Source organism: Microcaecilia unicolor, chromosome 8 (genome assembly GCF_901765095.1).
Source record: "Microcaecilia unicolor chromosome 8, aMicUni1.1, whole genome shotgun sequence".
Lineage (NCBI taxonomy): Eukaryota > Metazoa > Chordata > Amphibia > Gymnophiona > Siphonopidae > Microcaecilia > Microcaecilia unicolor.
In genome coordinates this window covers 50,607,584-50,627,586 of record NC_044038.1, presented here as the reverse complement: position 1 = coordinate 50,627,586, position 20,003 = coordinate 50,607,584, and the positions used below count along the sequence as shown (strand labels likewise).

General features: G+C 43.2%; 1 protein-coding gene across 2 annotated transcripts in view; it reads right to left on the bottom strand.

Moving 5' to 3' along the window:
• The window catches only part of LOC115475950 (cytoplasmic phosphatidylinositol transfer protein 1-like), a 255,158-nt gene that overhangs the window by 91,049 nt on the left and 144,106 nt on the right, over nt 1-20,003 (bottom strand). For both annotated transcript variants that reach the window (XM_030212032.1, XM_030212034.1), the window contains exon 3: nt 8,834-8,982. In XM_030212032.1, coding sequence (XP_030067892.1) covers nt 8,834-8,982 — 149 coding nt within the window. The remainder of the gene's footprint in view (nt 1-8,833; nt 8,983-20,003) is intronic.

Here is a 20,003-nt window from a genome sequence, read left to right as displayed (position 1 = left end):
TACACCTGGCACACCACACTGACAACATCCCATACACCTTACCACAAAGCTTGTTTTGTTTTCTGTAAATTTGAGAGACTGAGATCATACTCCACATACCCTAGCTTAGGAATGAGGTTCATTACTATCATAGTATGTGCAAAAATAACCCATTTAGAGACATTGCCCCCCAAAAGAAAACACACTTGTTATTGGCTGGTCGGTATTCCCAAGTCTCACCAGCTGCAGGGGTCCTCTGGCAGCAAGAACAGCTCCCTTTCCTACATGTTCCAGCCAAGGTCTACATGCTGCTGTCATGTTGGCCTTCCCTTGCCACACACACACAGTTTTCACGCATGCGTGAAAATCGAGCATGCGCAAAGGGGTGGGGCAGCGGCAGCATGTGGACAGTACCACCAGTTGCAGCAAGGAGAGGGAGCTGTTTTTGCCACCCGAGGACCCCTGCAGCTGGTGGGGCTTGGGGCTGTGGAGACTACAGTACATGTGCCCACCCAATTTGCCCAGTGGCCCATCCAAAATTTGAGGTCTGCCTACACCTCTGCTTTCTTCCTACTCACCTACTACATTTTCCTCACCTGTAGGTTCCCCCTTTCTGCCTCAGCCACTGCATTCACAATCCTGTGGTTAAGAGACACAGACTATAGGGAGTAGGAGGTGCCATTGCTTGATGGTCAGGGTTTATTCCCATGAGAAACTGAAAATGCCATCTTCTCAGCATCCCAATCCTGGATCAGCCCAATGAGCAGAAAATGGGTTCTGGAAACTAGGGCTGTACCGAATATTCGTATTTGATTTAATTCAGCCCTGAATACATTATTCACATTTGGCCAAATAGTGATTTAAATTTGAATACGAATAATCCGGGGCTCTGCTGTGCTAAATCTTAATGAAATAAACACTTGATCTCTGATTTCACATGGCTTTTTTATTATTTATGTTAAAGCAAAAAGCCCATTATTCGTATTCGGTATTTGTATTTGGCCGAATAATATTTTTCACTATTTGTATTCGGCCGAATAGTAAAATATGCTATTTGGTACTGCTCTACTGGCAATGCACTGAGCTCTACCACGCAGTAATAAACTGCGGTACCACCTGCTCTTGAGTTTACTTCATTAACTACCTTGATGTCTCTGAAAACAACCAAGGCTCATTGATTAACAGTGCACATATTCCCTTCCTCCTCTTCTCACAATTAAGATTACACTGTTTAATACTTATTTCTTTAAAATACTTATCCCACACACAGGCGTCTTATAACACACACATATAATAATAGATAAAAAGATAAAAATAAAATACAAGAAACAATAGCAAAATAAAAAGCACAAATAAACATAAAGGAGGCAATTCTATAAATTAGTGCCTTGATTTAGGTGTGCTGATGCCAACTGCTGGACACCCACTTCTGTAACATCTTCCTGTGCACCAAGATGCTGTGATAGAATACATGTGCAAATTGGCATGAGTATGCCTAAGTTTAAGCAAGACCATTTACGCCATGCCAATGTAAAGTGTAAATGTGCACACTTACATGTGCCATATTATTCACAGAACTGATAGTATTCTATAAGTTATGTGTATCACTTGAAGGCACGCCCATGTTCTGCCCACATATATGCCCCCTCCCTGAAGTTACGTGCTATAGCACTTAGGAGCTACCTTAAAGAACAGTGAGTGGTGCACATTTGTGCATATTTACCTATTATTGGCACCTATGATACACGTAAGTGGCGTGGACATCTAGGTTCCAATTTATAAAATTATCTCCAAAATTGGCATCAAGATACAGCATCTATCAATAATTCTCTGTTACTATGGGGCCCTTTACTAAAGGGTATTAAGCCCTTAATGTGCAGCTAGTGCATGCTATCAGGCTGGTGCAAAATGCGTTAAAGCATTTTGAGATATTTTGCCTGGTTACACGCACTATTTTCATTGAAAATATTTTTTGGAGGGGGCGTATCATGAGTGGAGAGTGAGTGTTCTTGCATTATCCAGCTAATGTGTTATGATTAAAGCGCAGTAACTGGATAACATGGAATTAACGCGAGCATCTTTTAAGTAGGAGACGGTAAGTGCTCCCGGATTAACTTTTCGCAGGTATCGCACACTAATGGGAATATTAGTGCATGACTTGCCAACCAAATAAAAGAAAAAGTCCTACATAAGTGCCACGTTAAATCTAGGCTTAGAGTTTGGGAAAGTCCCAAGTTAAAACGTGTATGCCCAGATTTTAGCACATTTTAGTATTTAAGGTTAGTTAACTGTGTGTATCCTGAATCAGTACTGATGAGAAAGCCTGTTTAAAATGATGTGCCTTTAATTTCTTCCAGAAAATAATTATTCATGCTATCATTGTAAGTTCTCTCAGCAAAGCATTCCAGAGTGTTGGTTGAACTACTGAAAATACACATGCCCGATAAAAGTGTGGCACTTTAAAAACAGGAGAAAAAAAATTAAAAGGTAAAAGAGGATTTAAAAAAAAAGGCAAGAAACAAGCAAACTGATGCTGTGAGGACAGCAGATGATTCTGCTGCTTTAACTCATTCTCAAGAAATATTTGTTTCTATTCCCTTCCAGTTGTACTTCCATTCTGTCTTAGAGTAAAACAAATAAGCTGGTTAGTATTCCGACCCCTGTAGCCATGAAACAAATTATATCTCACAAATTAGAAAGAGACATGGCCCCTGTGCTTTCCCTCTGTCAGTGGTATAATATAGGCAGCTTCTTGAAAATGCATAAGTATATTTATCTGACGTGCCTGATCACTCCAGATAAAAATAATCAGGGACTAACTGCTTACAGAACGGAGATAAAATTCAGGTTAATAACAAGAAAGAGAGGTGACACTAATTTTAAGATGTGTTCTGGCTGTGTTAACTGCAGGCCCCAAAAGGGACTTCTGAACATTAAAAGCAAAGAATACAATTAATAGGTGGGTATTCAATGAGGAACCCAATGGGAACCAAGTGCTTTTGCTAATATAGGGGGTCTTTTACTAAGGTGCACAAGTGTTTTTAGCTCACGTAAAAAATCAGCTGGCGCTAAACACTGAGACATCCATTATATTCCTATGGACGCCTCAGCATTTAGTGCCAGCTAATTTTTAGCGTGAGCTAAAAACACTTGCTCACTTTAGTAAAAGACCCCATAGTGACCTTTTTTAAAAATGAAAGCACAATTTCAAACAGACATATTTTACTCCTGGGGAAATCCTGTTTAAAAAAACTGAAAAATTCTATAGGCATTTATTTGCCAAAATAACATAATATAATCACTGCCTGAGTAATGAACAATTTTAAATGCAATAAATAGTTATTACTCAAAGATGGAGAATTTGTACTTTTTTGCAGAATTTACTCGAGTACTAAAAAGGACATCATAAGGGCGGACTCCTCTTCCCCAGGCTTCAGATCCCTCATAATTCCCTCCTCCCACCCGATAGGCTTGATTCCTCCTCCAATTTGCACTTGTTGCACCAGATTGATCTTGTCTCTCTCCCATCATTTTGATCCATCACTTTACTCTGTTTCCACCCCAATTCACAAGTTATTTCTGAATGACTCTTCTCCAGCTCACTCTTCCCCCCCCCCCCCCCCACCTCCTGGCTCAGTCCCTCTTCCAGTATTCAATCCCCTCCTGCTCTCCCACACACAATTCCCCCTCCCCAGGCTCCAACTCTCCTTCTCAGACTCAAATCCCCCTACAGCTCAATCTTGCCACATTCCCAGGTTTGGTCCCCTCTCTAAGCTCACTTTTACCCTCTATCCAGGCTCAAACTCTCCTTCTCAGATTCAAGTATCCCCCACTCTTGCCCCCCTTTCCAGGTTTAGTTCACCCTTCTAAGCTTACTTTTACCCCTTCACGAGGCTCAGTCCCCTCTCCAGCTCACTTTTGTTCCCTCCCCTCATCTTATTCTTAACCTCCCCAGCTGCCTTTGGTTCTCCTCTCTGCTCAACCCCCTCCTCCTCAATGCTAGGCTTACCTCTCAGCTCTCTCTCCTTCACCGGCCCTGGCTCATTCCCCAAGTTGTCTTCTTGAGTACTTCCTGGGCTAGAGAAGGAAGAGACATCCCAGGGACAAGTCTCAAAGCAATTGCGGCTACTATTAGGAATAAAATGCCAGAAACAAGCATGACCACCCTTTAGTATCAGCCAGCAGTGGGAAGAGCTGGAGAAGTCCCCTGGTAGTCTGTGGAGAAGGAGCACACAAAGGCCATAAAAACGTTTCTATTGGAGGTGCTCTCCTGATAGTTTGGGTGTCCCTCTACCTTATCCACATCCACCTGCCGGCTAAGTGAGCTCTTCATATGTCTGCGATGGAAAATTAACCAAACTGGATGCTGTCATGCCCGGCTCTGGTGTATGAGCTTCTGGAACAGGGAGTCATTAGCAGAGGGCTGCAAGTTCAGCAGCTGCCACATGGATGGCTAAACAACACTTCCCTTCTCCTTCCCATTCTAAAACCACTGCTATTCAATGTACACCAGCCACATCCACTTACGTGGTTGGTTCTAAAATTGTCCTCCATATCAATGGGGAAATGATATTAATAGAACACAAAGCAGTCTGCATCACAGGAAAGAGAGATGCTGGGACAATGGACAAAGGTTTTATGAGGTGTGTCTTTTAGAAAGGAAACACTAGAACATGAAACTCTGGGAGGTTTGGAAAGATGTTGTAAATGGAGCACACTAACAGGTGCATCCCTGTGTAATCAGCTCACCAGACATACTGAATTTCCTGTGTGTAGCATTTGGTCAAATCACAACCTACTAACCTGAATGAAAAATACACTGCCACGGGACGTCTTGAGGACAGATGCAGGGAAAGAGGGGGGAGTGCCTAATCTAGGGCTGCTCTGGGAGGGGCTGTGAAGTAGAGTCTCCTTTAGGAGTTAGCATGTAGGGACCATGCTGATTCTGAGCTACCATCACAAGCCTACTGAGAAGAGAGTAAACAATCCCAACTTTAGATTTCTTCTGATTTTAATGAATACGGAAATTTCCACACAACAAACTTCCATGACTCTTAATTTCTGATGCAATGTTACCATAGTTTCAGAAAAAACTGTACTATGGGCTGGATTAAGGCACAGGCTAGATTAAGGCACAGGCCTTAAAGCACATGCCAAGGACTCTAAGGAGCCCTGTCAAATGTACTCAGAGTTCAGAAAATTAGGGTTGCTAACTGTCAAGACTCTACAGATAATGTCCAGATGCCAGAAAGATGGGAAAATGTCTGAAAAATGCCCAGAATTTAGATTTGTATCTGTAGCTCTCCAATCCTTTCTTCAATCCCCACCTCCCATGAGTGAGCCTGACCTGGCTGCTACCAGTGTTACTAACAGCACCAGGTTCATGGATCAATACCAGACATGCCAAGTCATAGGCATTCGGCATGTAACATATACAATCAGGCTCCTTCTCCAGCTCACACGCTTAAGGGGCCTGATCTCATGCACTGGCTTCCTCCCTACTTCCTCCCACCTGAGTCTGGCACTGCCTAACCTTTGTTTCCCCTCCTCCATACCCTCCGGAAGGTTTGGCATCTCCCCTTCCCTAATATTTACCTGGTCCCCAGGAGATGTCCATTGGCAGCATCCTTGTCCCACCGCCATCTTCCAAAATGGCAACATCTGACCCCCAGGGGTACATTAGGATGAACTGCTAGGGTTTAGGTGCCACTATTTTGGTCTGGGAAAGAAATTCTTGTGGGGGGGGGGGGAGAGAGACATTTTTGATGGCCTGGACCAGATCGCCCCAGGGGGAAGGGGAGTGCATGCAGTCTTTTTCTTCCCACTTTGGTCATTGGAGCACAAGGTTAGAGGGCGTTGTGGGCTCAGGCCAGACCAGGGGCGTAGCAAGACACCCAATTTTGGGTGGGCCTGGGCCCAAGATGGGTGGGCAGAAAAACCTTGCCCCGTCCCACAGGTGATTTGGTCTCTCCTTCTCTCGCCTGCATGCCATATGGTCTCTCAAACATCCTCCCTCTCCCGTATACCTTTTAAATAGCAGATTTTCACCAGCAGTGAGCAGCAACTAATACACACTGCTCACGTTGGCCCCACACCCTTTCCTCTGATGCAACTTCCTGTTTCTGCCTAGGTAGAAATACATCAGAAGGAAGGCTATGGGGCCGGTGCGAGCAGTATGTATGTGACTGCTCACTGCAGGTGAAGATCTGCTACTTACAAGGTATGCAGGAGGGACACTTGTTGGGAGTTTTCGGCTGGTGGGGCTTGGGGATCCCTGCCAGCCACATCATAGGTACGCTGCTACTGGGTGGGCCTGAACCCAAAGTGGGTCGGCCTGGGCCCATCCAAGCCCACCCTTGGCTACTCCACTGGGCCAGACAGGATCATCTGAGGCTCACCTTAGATGAACCTTCCCTCCTGCACTGTATCTTTACTCTAACCCTGAATTAAAGGTTCAGCATTACAAAGTTTAAAAAGTGCCAAATTTGGCTGCAATAGTTTACAACGGGAGCATTAATGAATTTGGTCTTCTGCATGAGTATTGCATGTCCACTGTCTTATCCTTTAGCACAGTAGTTTTACTTAAAGGATATGCTGCTTATTACACCAGCCCTAGAGACAGCATATGAACAGAGGCAACAGCATAACATCAGAAGTATGTGTGTCTGTGTGAGTCTGAAGAGTGAGAGTGTGCATCTATTTATTTTCTAGGGCAATTTCTTCAAATGGATTAGTTGTGTGCACAGCATGATAGTAATGAACCTCACTCCTAAGCCAGGATACGTGGAGCAAAATTGCAGTCTCTGTTTTACTACCAATGTTCTTCAGAAAGGTTGACACAAATTAAACTGAGGTATTGTTTATAAAAACCAATAGTTCAACTTATATTGGGCCACATAACATTTTTAACATATCCATTTTTTTATATTTTGATATACATGCACAATGCTATGCATGTTATCATTGTTATAATTTAATAAAAATTATGATAGTATTGCAGATACAGTTACTGTTCTGTTTGGAAAGTCTCATGACCTTACTGTATTCTAGTACACAATATATCATTTACACTACTATTTTTTAATCATTTTTTACAGGTTTATCCCATTTTAACTACAATATATTTATATAGTTTTGTTGTTTTCATGTATTATTTTATTACCTTATGTTTTTATTCATTTTTTTTATCCTCTAATGTAATTTTGTTGTTGATCAATAAATTCTCTAGACCAATACAGCATCATCGTTTCATTGAGTCACCTTCGCTGTCTTTGTTGTTACTACCAATGTTTGCCAGATTACTTGCATTCTGCCAAAGACAGCTTATCTCTGGAGTTCATAAGATGTAATATATATATAAAGGCAATTTATTAAGATGTGCTTTCCAATCAGGCCTGTGGCGCCCAATAAAATGGGAAATATTTCTGTAGTTTTCTTGGTCTCTGAGGATCTTCTCTCTCTCTCAACACAATACACAGAATAATCACTTGGTACTGACGCCTCTATTGTCAAAGCTGTTCTTTTGCTTTTCTCTTCTACTGCTGTGTCCAGTTTGCTTGCATTGAGCTTTATAGTGGTTGGAATGGAGATGTCCAGGCTACCATAACCTCTTCATTCTCCACAGTTGTGTGTTTCCACTTCCTTTGGTGAAGGCAGTATTACATAAATAGCTTCCCTCTGAAAATTTGGACTGACGAGGTCCACTGGCACACATGTACCTGTGTGCATACTAAGTGAAGAGGGTTTTAGCATGAGAAATTTACCCAGGACAATATTTGATTTCCTGAGCAAATTCCCTTGTAAACTGTCCTAATACTGCCTCCCCTCTGATTACAGCCTTTCAAAACCACCGAAGGAAGCTGAGGGGCCCTTTTACTAAGCCGCGTAATCGTCTACGCGTGCCCAACACGTGCCAAAATGGAGTTACCGCCCAGCTACCGCGTGGCACTTGCGGTAATTTCATTTTTGGCGTGCATCCGATACGCACATCTGAAAAATAATTTTTATTTTCGGACTCTCATATCAGACGCACGCCAAGAGGCATTTGAAGCGCGTATGTCATTACCGCCTGGTTACTGCGTGAGACTTTACCACTAGGTCAATGGCTGTGGTAAGGTCTCAGATGCAAAATGACCGTGCGGCAAAATTCGGCAAAAATTTTTAAAAAGGCATTGTTTACAGGTGTGCTGAAAAATGATTCTGCGGACGCCCAAAACACATGTCTACACTATCGTGGGCCATTTTTCAGCGTGCCTTTCTAAAAGGGTCCCTAAGTACACTTTTCTGTCTCTTCTACTTGTGAAGCCTTTTGGACACTTAAATCTTTCTAGATTTATACCTTGGACACATTGCCTGTAAGGCTTACTCTTTGGTGCTCAGTCTCACTTTGGGCCAGTCTACCACTGGTATTTCTGGTTTGTATCAGAGGCCACAGATGGTGAAAATCACTTGTCCAGCTTCTTGACTCTCAGCACATTGTCTAACCACTAAGCCACTCAACTCAAAGCATGTGCATACACAGTCCCCATGCTAACTGACAGCCTGTTGTGACTGCCACACCCAGAAATTAGGTCCTGCAGTTTTCCCCATGCTACTTCTGGAGAAAAGTGAAAATCGAAGGAAGGCTATGAATGATGATCCAGGGGGAGGGGGAAGAATAAGAAAAAGAGTTAATCAAACTCTGTGGATGGGAGGGGAATTGAGAAACAAAAAGTAAATGGGGTTTATGGTAGTGCCAACAAATTTATGTTTGTCTAGGGACCAATACCATGTTAATCTGACCCTCGTAACAGGAATAGCACTTAGCGACAGGAAGTGGGACATCAATCAGGTGAGATGTCACTTATTCTCTCACCTGGACAGGTGCACACGTTTTTCTGTGAACTGCCCATGTCCATGGACAGGGTCTTCATGTGGCTTATTCTCTATCACTTCCACTCCTTCTCCTTTATCGCTCTCTTGGTGACTGTGCTTACTGATTGTGTACAGTTGTCCAATCCGGTACTGAAACAAGAAAGAAATACTTAGTAGACATCAAAGAGACAACACAACATTGTTGAGTGAGAAACTAGTCTTGCCTGCCCACAGTGTAGCTTAGTCAATGTACAGAAGACACTCATCCTTAAACCACCAGGTCACATTAGTCACATTAATCTGACATATGTATTATCATATTATCATCTAGTTATGTAATTTCTACTAGCTTCTTTTATTGTAAAACACACTGAACCATTTTGTTTTGTAACTGTGGAATGTGCATTTATACTGTATGTTCAATCTACAGTTCACCTGTAATGGGAAAGAAATTCCTTTTGATACCCTCAGAAAAGCAATTTTGGTTGTCAGAGACCACAACTATAGCATTATCAGTTGCAGGATTCCTATATGCATTTAAAAAACTTTATATACCCTTTTCTTGGACATGCAAATCAAGATGGTGCAGTTGAAAATAAACATACCAGTTTAAAATAAATAAAACTTATTGATCCTTGAAACTGTTTCCCTAGGAAACAAGTACAGTAGTACCTTAAAGCCTTTCTAAATCCCAAAGAGACAACACATTGAAGAAACCTTGTCACTTCTTCCCCTAAACACTACCTCCCTTCCTTTACCCCTTGGCATTATGGAATTCGTTTGGAGATGAATTGCACCTGGAAGAAGACCAACTTTCAGGAAAAATTTGAAAACCACCTTTGTCAAGGAGGCCTTCCATTAAAAGTTGGATGATGATAGGAAGAATGTGAGGAGGCTGATGGTTAGTGGACAACAAGGCCTTCACTAGGAGATCTTGATACTAGTAGCAGAATAAGATGAGGGGGCAGTAAAAGGAAGATGGTGGGATATTTTATAATTATCTTAATTTGTACATTCATGGATTGATTTGTATTATATTGTTTTATTGGATTCTATTACGATTGTTTCTCGCTTGCGTCTATTGTTGTGGATCAATAGATTATAAATATTTTATAGTCAATATGTACACATGAAAATAGGCTCTTTTTTATTCTGTCCCTGAACCAAAGCTTGCCCTAGCAGGATCACCCTCTTATCTGATGAGAGAGGATTACAGTCTCCTTACTCATTCTATCCCTATGTTTTCATATATCGAAGCCTCATTTTCTTTTAAGGTCAGATGTTTATAGCAAGAGATCCTCTTCATTTTATTCTTGGCTAGTTTCCTCCATCAAGGTAAAGCAGAAGGAGGACTGGTGAAACACCATAAAATCAACCAGAGTAAAATAAAATATTCACTTTATGATAAAATATGTAAGCTGCTTATGTAGCGTAACATAGTAATATAATAACAGATAGCAGATGAAGACCAGCAAGGTCCTTCTAGTCTGCCCAGCAAGGTAGCTATTCTGTGCAGAACATGCAGGTTACCTCCTCTATGACTTTATTAAGGATTGTACCTTTTGTGTAAGATCACTGTCCCTTTTGGGGCCATCTCAAATTTATGCCTAGAGCCAGATGGCTCAGAATTCTCTTTCTCAGTGTCCTTCCTTAGCAGAATCAGGAGAGGAACATTTCTGCCATCTGTATGGAATAGGGCTCTTTGTTGAGGCATATATTTTGAGACAATGCAGGTACTGATAAAGAGAAATATCAGTCTCTCTCTCTCTTTCTCCCAGGCACAGGATGATGTCACGCTATCGTTAACGGAAACCTTGTCAAGTCCTCCTAATGACCTTCCTCTTCCACTGAGCCCCCACTCCTCTTGGTATCAAGTACATGATTGAGATCCTCATAACATCACCTGTATCGCAGGGAGATGTCACAGTCAGTGGTGCTTAACCTGCATTGCACAATTAATGCCAAGACACTTAGATTTAGAGAATGACAGAGTAGTTTGGGGTCAGAGTGTAGCATGGTGCATCCTTTGGTTGCCACAGGAATGGCTGTGAACTTGCTCTGGTTTTCCTGACTCACACCTTGCTTCCTCCCCCTCTTTCTAAAGCCTCTTTTTTCTGGCCTTATCATACTGAAAGGAGGGTACAGTGCACTAGAAATGAAGAGGGCAGTACAAGTTATCACTCGGTGACAATCCAGGTCCCTCTTATTTTCCTTATGTAATCTGTATATTTTTTAAAATAAATATCTTTATTGAGGAACAACAGGGCACCACATATAAAATACCAGAACCTTAAATCCACATCAGTAACAAGACCGAAACATAGCATCTGTGAAACCACAAAAGAGCATGCACGGATGTAATTATCAAGTCATTTAGCCACACAGAAGCTTACCCAACATGTCTTTAAAGCAGATCAATCCAAATCTGCAAACAACAAGGAATATAAAACTATATTCCAAGTGCCCACTTCAATCCTGTTTTCCAATACATATATAGTCATCACCTCACCCATACGTTTCCCCCAACTCCCACAGAAGCACTCTGTCACATATTCTGCTCCCATCAGCAAAATTAACACTGTACTTCTAAGAGGATGCTATGATTTAATTAAAATCAGAGAAGTCCCTTTCAAGTCATTCTGAGTATCTGATTCCATTTGCTTCTCTCTCTCTCGCCTTGTCTTACTGCTTGGCCCAGTAGGATAAGTTAGGTTATCAGCTTGTAATCACAAAGGATTTGGTCTGAGCAGTCACCATTTCTGTCCACCACACTTTGTTCCCCTTACTTAACAGGTGGTGAAGACTGAGTGCCTAGTTTCATTTAGCCTCTATCACTGATCTTTAAGGCCCTGCAACCTAATTTTCAAAGTGAAATGCCCTGTACAGCCACTGAGAAGCGAGGCTGGCAAGGGAGTATGGTACTTGTTTTCAGCTGGTCTGGCTGGTTTTGCAAAGGCCATGCCAACTGCCAACAGACCCAAAAATCCATAATTTTTTTGCTGTTCCAAGCTCCCTGCCCCGCAGTCTGGCAGTTCTCTCTCCCTCCCTTCCTTCCCATGGATCTGGAAGCTCTCCCTTCCACCATTCCCTACTCCCCTCTGGCTCCAGTTGCATCCCATTATACTACTACTTATCACTTCTATAGCGCTACAAGGTATACGCAGCGCTCCCTTTTGGTGCTGGAAAATCAACTTGCTAAAGACGTGCTCTCTCTGGCTGCCCCCGTGTTTCTCTCTGCTTGGCCTTACCTTCTTTGATGCAACTTCCTATGTGCGGGACCAAGCAGAGAGAAGCACAGGGGCAGCCGAAGGCAGTACATCTTTAGCACTGCATAGGCACAAACTGTAATTTTGAATGGAAAAAAAATCTTAATTTGATTATGTCTAGTAAAACAAAACTATTAGGAAGTAGCAGAATAACCAATCGCCAGCCAAAAGCCCCCTCCCACCTGATTTGTAAACCATGGCCTGACTTCAGTCCAAAAAAAGCACGATCTGGCAACTGTAAAACTAACATGGGTCATGGGTGTGGTCAGATGAGAGATTTGTGCTGTGGGGGCATAGTCCAGATTATGCAGATGGCCCGGTATGTGATCCAATGAGAGAATAACCTCATGGGCACGTGGCCTAGATTTCGTGGCACCTCTTCACAGGTGTATGACCCACTGAGAACTACGTTGCGAGGGTGTGGCCTAGCTTTCACGGGAATTTTCACATGTGGGCTTGTGTAGTAGCGGCATGGAGGAAGTTCTTGTAATGTTTTCACTGGCTTGATCAATAGTTTTTACTCTAGTCTCTTATTTTATTTGAGGGCTTTTTTCATGTTTTTGTTTGTAATTGGAACTATCCTATTTTCTGCCTTCATTTTTACAATGTATCTTTGTCCCTCTCGTAATGTCCTCTGGAAGGAGCCCTTCAGAAGCAAATTCAGGGCCCACACCACACCCCTTTTGCATCCTCACCCCGCCCTTTCTCGCTCTCACCCCACCCCCTGTCAAATATTCCCCTCCCCCGGGTCACATATTCCCTTCCCCTCCCCCCGTCACCTCCCTTCCCCCAGGTCACATATACCCCTCCCCTTACTTACTATCTACTGCCCTGGTGGTCTAGTGACCTCTTCAGGGCAGGAAAGAGCCCCCTCTTTCCTGCCCGGAGCGCTGCCCTTGCCCTATATCCTGTTGCCGTGACGGTCTCAGGATTCAAAATGAACGCAGAGAGTTGAAGTCTCACGAGGCCGCTTCAACTCTCGGCGGCCATTTTGAATCCGACACCGTCACACAGCAACAGGATGCAGGGCAAGGGCAGCGCTCCGGCCAGGAAAGAGGGGGCTCTTTCCTGTCCCGAAGAGGTCACTAGACCACCAAGGCAGTAGATAGTAAGTAAGGGAAGGGAAGGGGAGGCTAGGATAGGTCCGCCGCCCGCACACCCGTTTGTCCAGAAATCCGGACAAACGGGCGGACTGGCAATACCTGCCCGGACACCCAGACATGTCCTCAAAAACAGGACATGTCTGGCTAAATCCGGACGTATGGTAACCCTAAGTATAGGTATTGCTTATGCGCACACCACCCTGAGTGTGCCTGACTTCCTCCGATCTCAGAAGCTCAGCAGCAGGGTTGCCAGGTGGAAATTTTTTTTCCCACCCAATCCAGCCTAAAAACAGCCCAAAACCCGCCCAAACTCAAACCCTGCCCCTGACACCCCCACCCCCGCGTCATCACCCCGCCCCGCCGTCATCAACCCCGCCCCCTGTCATCATCAACCACGCCCCCGCTGTCATCGGCCCTGCCTCTCTCGTCATCGGCCCCGCCCAGAACATCAGTAACCCCGCCCAAAACGTCACTAACCCCGCCCCCCGCGGCCGAAAAAACCGCCGGAAAACCGCCCAAAATAAAAAAAAAATAGCCCAAAAAACCGCAACCCGCCGCGGGCAAAATTTTCCTGCGGCGGGTCGCGGAAAACCGCCCAATTGGGCGGTAAAACCGCCCACCTGGCAACACTGCTCAGCAGGGTTGGGTCTGATTTCAACTTGGATGGGAGACTGCCTGGGAATACAGGTGCTGTAGGTCTTCTTTTTTTCTTTCTTTTTTTTCTGCACCTGTATAAGGGAGTTTCTAGGCTTAGTGATGTTGGCTCTAAGTTTCTGTGAGAAATGCTACATATTGCTATTTTCTGGGGCTAGTGCTCTGGTCTCCATGGTAACCATGGGACCTCAGTGCGGCTATGGGGGCATTATCTCCAGGTGCAGTAGTTTCAGCAGGCGGGGACTTTTAAGCCTCTCCTGGATATCAAACAACCCATCCTTATGAATTATGGGACTGGCTGCACCTATTTCAATGGGTAAAATCAAGGGCTAGGAATACCGCACTGCTTTGGGATTAAGTGCAAAACCTGGACTGGATAAAAGGTTTCCTCCTGGAACTGGGTGTCTTAAACCAGGTGGCAGCTCTGGGTTAGACAGGCTAACATTTATAGGTGGTGTTGAAATTTGTATATTAATTCTTTATTATTATTTATAAGAAATATTTAGTGTGCAGAGCATGAAAGAACCTGCTTTGGTGCTTGTATATAAGAGGGAGCTTTATAAAGTGATTTATCTGTAACAGGTGTTTTCTGAGGGCAATAAGTGGATGACCTCATCTGATCAGTGAGAATATTACATCTTGCTTGGCCTCAGAGATGCTAGCGCTACAGTCTTGATGGTAGACCCTGAATAAGGCGAGGTTGCTAGTGCCACACCCTGGCCATTCCAAGGCAGTGGAGGGTTAAATGGCTTGCCTAAGGCCAGAAGAGGTTATGGTGGGATTATGAACTTGGGCCCTCTGATTCCCAGTCTGTTGTTCTAACCATAAGGCTACTTCTCTGCTTTGCTCTGGATATTAATAATGCTTTATTATGACTGGTTTTCTACAGTATATAAGCCCGGAATGTGTTTGTTGTTTGCAGAGTTTGGTTACTGGAGCACTTTCTCTCATGTAAAATTTGTGAAATAATCATAGAACGTATGTACACAATAATTTTTTTTTCTTTTGAGATGGCAATCCTAATGTGGTTGTAGAGGGGTGGGACGCAAGGGTACAACATTAGATGTGGCAAGGGACTTGAAGAGGCATGTAACAAGGCAGGTGTCGGATTTTTCTTTGGCAAAAATTTGGCAACCCTAAGAGTATCCTGTACTATGTAAGGTCAATTGTTTAGTACTGTGGTTCCCAGACCTGGAGGCATGAATATTCATTGTGAATATCCTGAAAACTTGACTGAATGGGGTGCTTCCAGGACCAGGTTTGGGAACCACTGGTTAACTGTGTTCATAAGAACACAAGGAATCCCCAAACTTTGTGTCTGTAACTATTCTTAAAGGCAGGGAACAGCAGATGGGCAGGAGAGGGAACGGATGGGGGGAGGGGGAGTATATTATAAATTGTACTTTGTGTGGACTGGTTCTATTAATGTTAGTGTTGGATTGTATTCTTGTAAAAGTTTCTTTTGGCTGTGTACCTGTGTTGGCCTGCCAATAAAATATATTAAACCTAAAGCTTGTAAACCCCTGTTTATTCATGAAAGGTTTGGAAAATTACCCTAATGTATTTTGATGGTCCAAGCAAAAATATGGAAAGGAAGTGTGATTTTTGGCAATGGCCGCATTGCTGCTGCTGCTACTACTACTAATAGCATTTATATAGCGCTACCAGATGCACGCAGCGCTGAACATTTGACATAGACAGTCCCGCTCAAAAAGCTTACAATCTGACATTGACGGCTATAGGAATCCCTCTTTGCATGTGAATCAGTGCCCCAAACCTTTCCTTTTGTAGCTAGAGGGTCACAAACACGGTATATTTCCCGCAACAGAAAACACCGCTTTTGGTTGAACACAATCCCTTAATTTTGACAACACACTCACTTCGATCACTGGACATTACTGTAAGGGAAGGCATGGCATCCACCTAATTTTTAAAATTTTGCTACCACATCAAAGATAACACAACACAGACAGTACATGTTAATTGGTGTTATGCTGGCACCTCTCATTTTGTTGCATGCAGGTTTGGGCAAGATGCTCCATCAGCCCTAACTTGTGCAAGGAAAGTATTGTGAACAGCACTTATTAACTTATTGTAAAGTATCTAGAGATTTCACATCTGTTGATAAAAATAACAGACCTGCAGGAGACCTGAGAAGAAATTAAAATAAGAATGACTTCCATAGGTTTCATTAAAAATAAATAAATAAAAGGGTGAAAGCAAAGGTAAGGGGAAAAAGATTAGCGTTCAATAAAGACAATTTTCAAATTATTTTACTCAGGTAATTAAGCACTTATCCAGGTAAAAGCATTGCTGTTTTATATAAGTTATAGTACGGAATTTATTTATTTCTTTATTGGCAACAACTCATAGATTTCTTAAAGGGAGCAACCTGAATCAGTTTTCAAAGAGAATGCTTTCCTGAAAATTGATATAAAGTCTGTGGATAGAAATTTCCTGTCGACTTTCACAACTATGTGCTTTGTTTGCAAGTTGCCCCTATATATATGTTATGTTATCAGGGATTTATCTCTCACCAAATCTCATATGTTAGATTCAAGGTGAGTTACAATACCGTAAAGAAGCTGGCAACCAAACATCAGGAAAATACAATAAAACCCTGTATAATTAGCTCTATATCCATAGTCAACAGATATCTGGCTGTCTTCTCAATTTTTTGCAACTTGGTGCTTATCCTGGTTTCCTTGAATTGTTACAGTCATTGTCACCTCCACTGGTAGACCCATTCCACACATCCACCGCTGTTTCCATGAATAAATAATTTCTGATGTTACTCCTAGGCGAGTCCCATGTACCTCCTACAATGGGGCTTAAAGGTGAGTTTGAATTGGGGGTTATTTTGTGAGTGGTACACAGTATAGAATAAGCATGTTCATGGAGACTGTACAGATCGGCACTTCTCTAGGTTGCAACCTCAAATAGAGTTTGTGGTCACAACTAGGCCGGACAAAAAGAGAAAAAAAAAGTGATTGACCTGCACTTTTTCTTGAGCCCTTGCTATAACTAGGCCAATGCAGCCTCTACAGATGATGGCAGCATCACAGCTGATGCTGTAGGAGGGCCAGTACCAATATCACAGATAGCAGGGTAGGGTCTGGGGGTCATGTGCTTTGTTTGTGGCTGCTAAAATGAGGTCTCAACTGCAGGAAGTTTTCTAAGCACTGGTTTAGGTATAAGCCTGTGAGAACGTGTGGAAGGAGGCTATTAGGTTGTTTTGGGGGTTAGGGGAATGTATTGCATTCTCTCTTGCATTCTCCTCCTCCTCCTCCCCCAAGCTTTCACCTTTCTCTGTGATCTATCTAGCTTTTTCACTTTTGCAAAGGAGAGCTGGTTTCCCCTCAGCACACTGCATGAATCTTCATCACAGATGGCAGCTCCAGTTTGCAAGACTTTCCTGCTGCCCCATCAGTCCTCCCCTTCTTATACCACAGGACATGGGGTACCTGTGGCACAGTTTGTACCTCTTTACCACCACATCAGGTCACCTCTTTTTATAGCAAAGGGTTTGGGGTCCCTGTCACACACTGCTTTGCTTGTATCTGTGCCTCTGCTGTGACAGACCTCCTTATCTTCTGCCACAGGTTTTGTGCTTCCTGTGGCATCAGTTTTTTTTCCCCATCGCTGGCCCTGCTGTATTTTATGGTTATACACAAACCACGGATGGATAGACACAAGTGGATACATACCTGACATCAAAATCTCTTTTGGGAAGTACGAACTCCCCCTCAAATCACAAGTCATGAACCTTGGAATACAGTTAGATTCAACACTTACTCTGATTCCCCAAATCCAAGCAAACTTCAAGAGCTGCCTCTCTCCTTACATTGAGAAGGTAAATCTTATCCCAGTTGTGAATGCAATGATAACATCAAGACTGGATAACTGCAATGCACTCCACAACAGTCTGATTACAAAGGGCCTGCACCAGCTCTAATTGATTCAGAATGCTGCAGCAAGACTCATAGAAGGTTGCAAGTGATGTGACCACATCACACCATTTTTGTCAAAACTTCATTGGCTACCAGTACAATACAGGGCTACATTTAAAACTCTATGTCTGATCTTCAAGGAACGTAAAGGAAATGGCCCTGGGTATGAAGAATAGGACGATCCTCTACACGCTGCCAAGGACACTAAGGTCCTCTCAAGGACTATCACTAACCACAACCTCTCCAAAAGACATTACATGATGTGATACCCGCAAGCTAGCCTACTCTGGAGTAGCCCCCACACTCTGGAATGCACTGCCTGAAAGGCTCTGCTTAACACAAGACTATCTCTACTTCAGGAAGCATGTGAAAGCTTGGCTCTTCAACCAGGCCTTTAATGGAAGAAGTAACCAACTTGTTAGTCTCACTCACACACACAAGGAGTGACACGGGCTGTACACACTGCAGCAGGACATGCTTATCCACTCCTACCCTAGCTGAGATAGTATTTAACCATCTCTCTGACCTCACGTGCACCTTTCGTTAAATTAGTCACCTTACTTTCTAACTCTTCTTATTCTCTTACCTATTTATATGTTCCATCTTTGCTTATACCCTTCAATATGAATTAAAATGTTCTATTACATATTGTATTGATATTATAAGTAGTATACTATACCATACTTTGTATTGTTATTTGAATATTTTTACTGCTGTAATTGCCTATTGCTCATGTTTGATTTATTCTTGAGTGAATTCCTTCAAAAAGGAGGTAAATAAATCCTAAATAATAAATTAAAAATAAATAAGACAGAAAGACTCGACAGATCCTGCCCAATTGGCACCATTGCTAGATTGAAATGTACCTAGAAGTCTGTCCCTTTACTGCTTCAGTTGTTTTTTTCTTCTGTTTGTGCCTTTCCTGTTTGTCTATCTTCCAAACATATTTCTGACCCTCCTCTTTTGATCCTTTAAACATACTGGGGCAATATTTAAAATTCCAGGTTATTTGCAGCCCCTCGTTACTTTCTAGCCATGGACATGCTGGCAACTTTTCAACAGGAAATGTCCATCAGAGTTTCTTTGAAAATTCGGAGGCTGGTGCAACAGATCCCTCCGCAATTACAAAGTCAGCATTATAAAGCAGATGACGGGTTTTGACAAGTTGAAAAAGCACATTTACTTATATGTTATTTCTTATTAATTACACTCAATAAAATACTTGAATCAATCAGAAATATAAAGTATCAAGTCAGAACACAAGAAATATAACAAAACCTTAGCCTGCAATATTCCAGGGCCAAGAAAAAAATATATAATCTAGGTAATCACTGGAATCATAAGGAGATATGGGGACTCAATGGCAGCTGGTTAAGACATTCCCTCAAGGTTAACAACTTCTAACACTTCTGGTTGCTCCCTTGCACTAAGAAAGCGAATGCTACATACCTGTAGAAGGTATTCTCCGAGGACAGCAGGCTGATTGTTCTCACTGATGGGTGACGTCCACGGCAGCCCCTCCAATCCGGAATCTTCACTAGCAAAGTCTTTGCTAGCCCTCGCGCGCCGATGCGCACCGCGCATGCGCGGCCGTCTTCCTGCCCGAAACCGGCTCGTGCCGGCCAGTCTCATATGTAGCAAGACAAAGAGAAGGGAAGACACAACTCCAAAGGGGAGGCAGGTGGGTTTGTGAGAACAATCAGCCTGCTGTCCTCAGAGAATACCTTCTACAGGTATGTAAGCATTCGCTTTCTCCGAGGACAAGCAGGCTGCTTGTTCTCACTGATGGGGTATCCCTAGCCCCCAGTCTCACTCAAAACAACAACCATGGTCAATTGGGCCTCGCAACGGCGAGGACATAACTGAGATTGACCTAACAATTTATCCAACTAACTGAGAGTGCAGCCTGGAACAGAAAAAACATGGGCCTAGGGAGTGGAGTTGGATCCTAAACCCCTTACAGATTCTGAAGCACTGACTGCCCGAACCGACTGTCGCGTCGGGTATCCTGCTGCAGGCAGTAATGAGATGTGAATGTGTGGACAGATGACCACGTCGCAGCTTTGCAAATCTCTTCAATAGTGGCTGACTTCAAGTGGGCTACCGACGCTGCCATGGCTCTGACATTATGAGCCGTGACATGACCCTCAACAGCCAGCCCAGCCTGGGCGTAAGTGAAGGAAATGCAATCTGCTAGC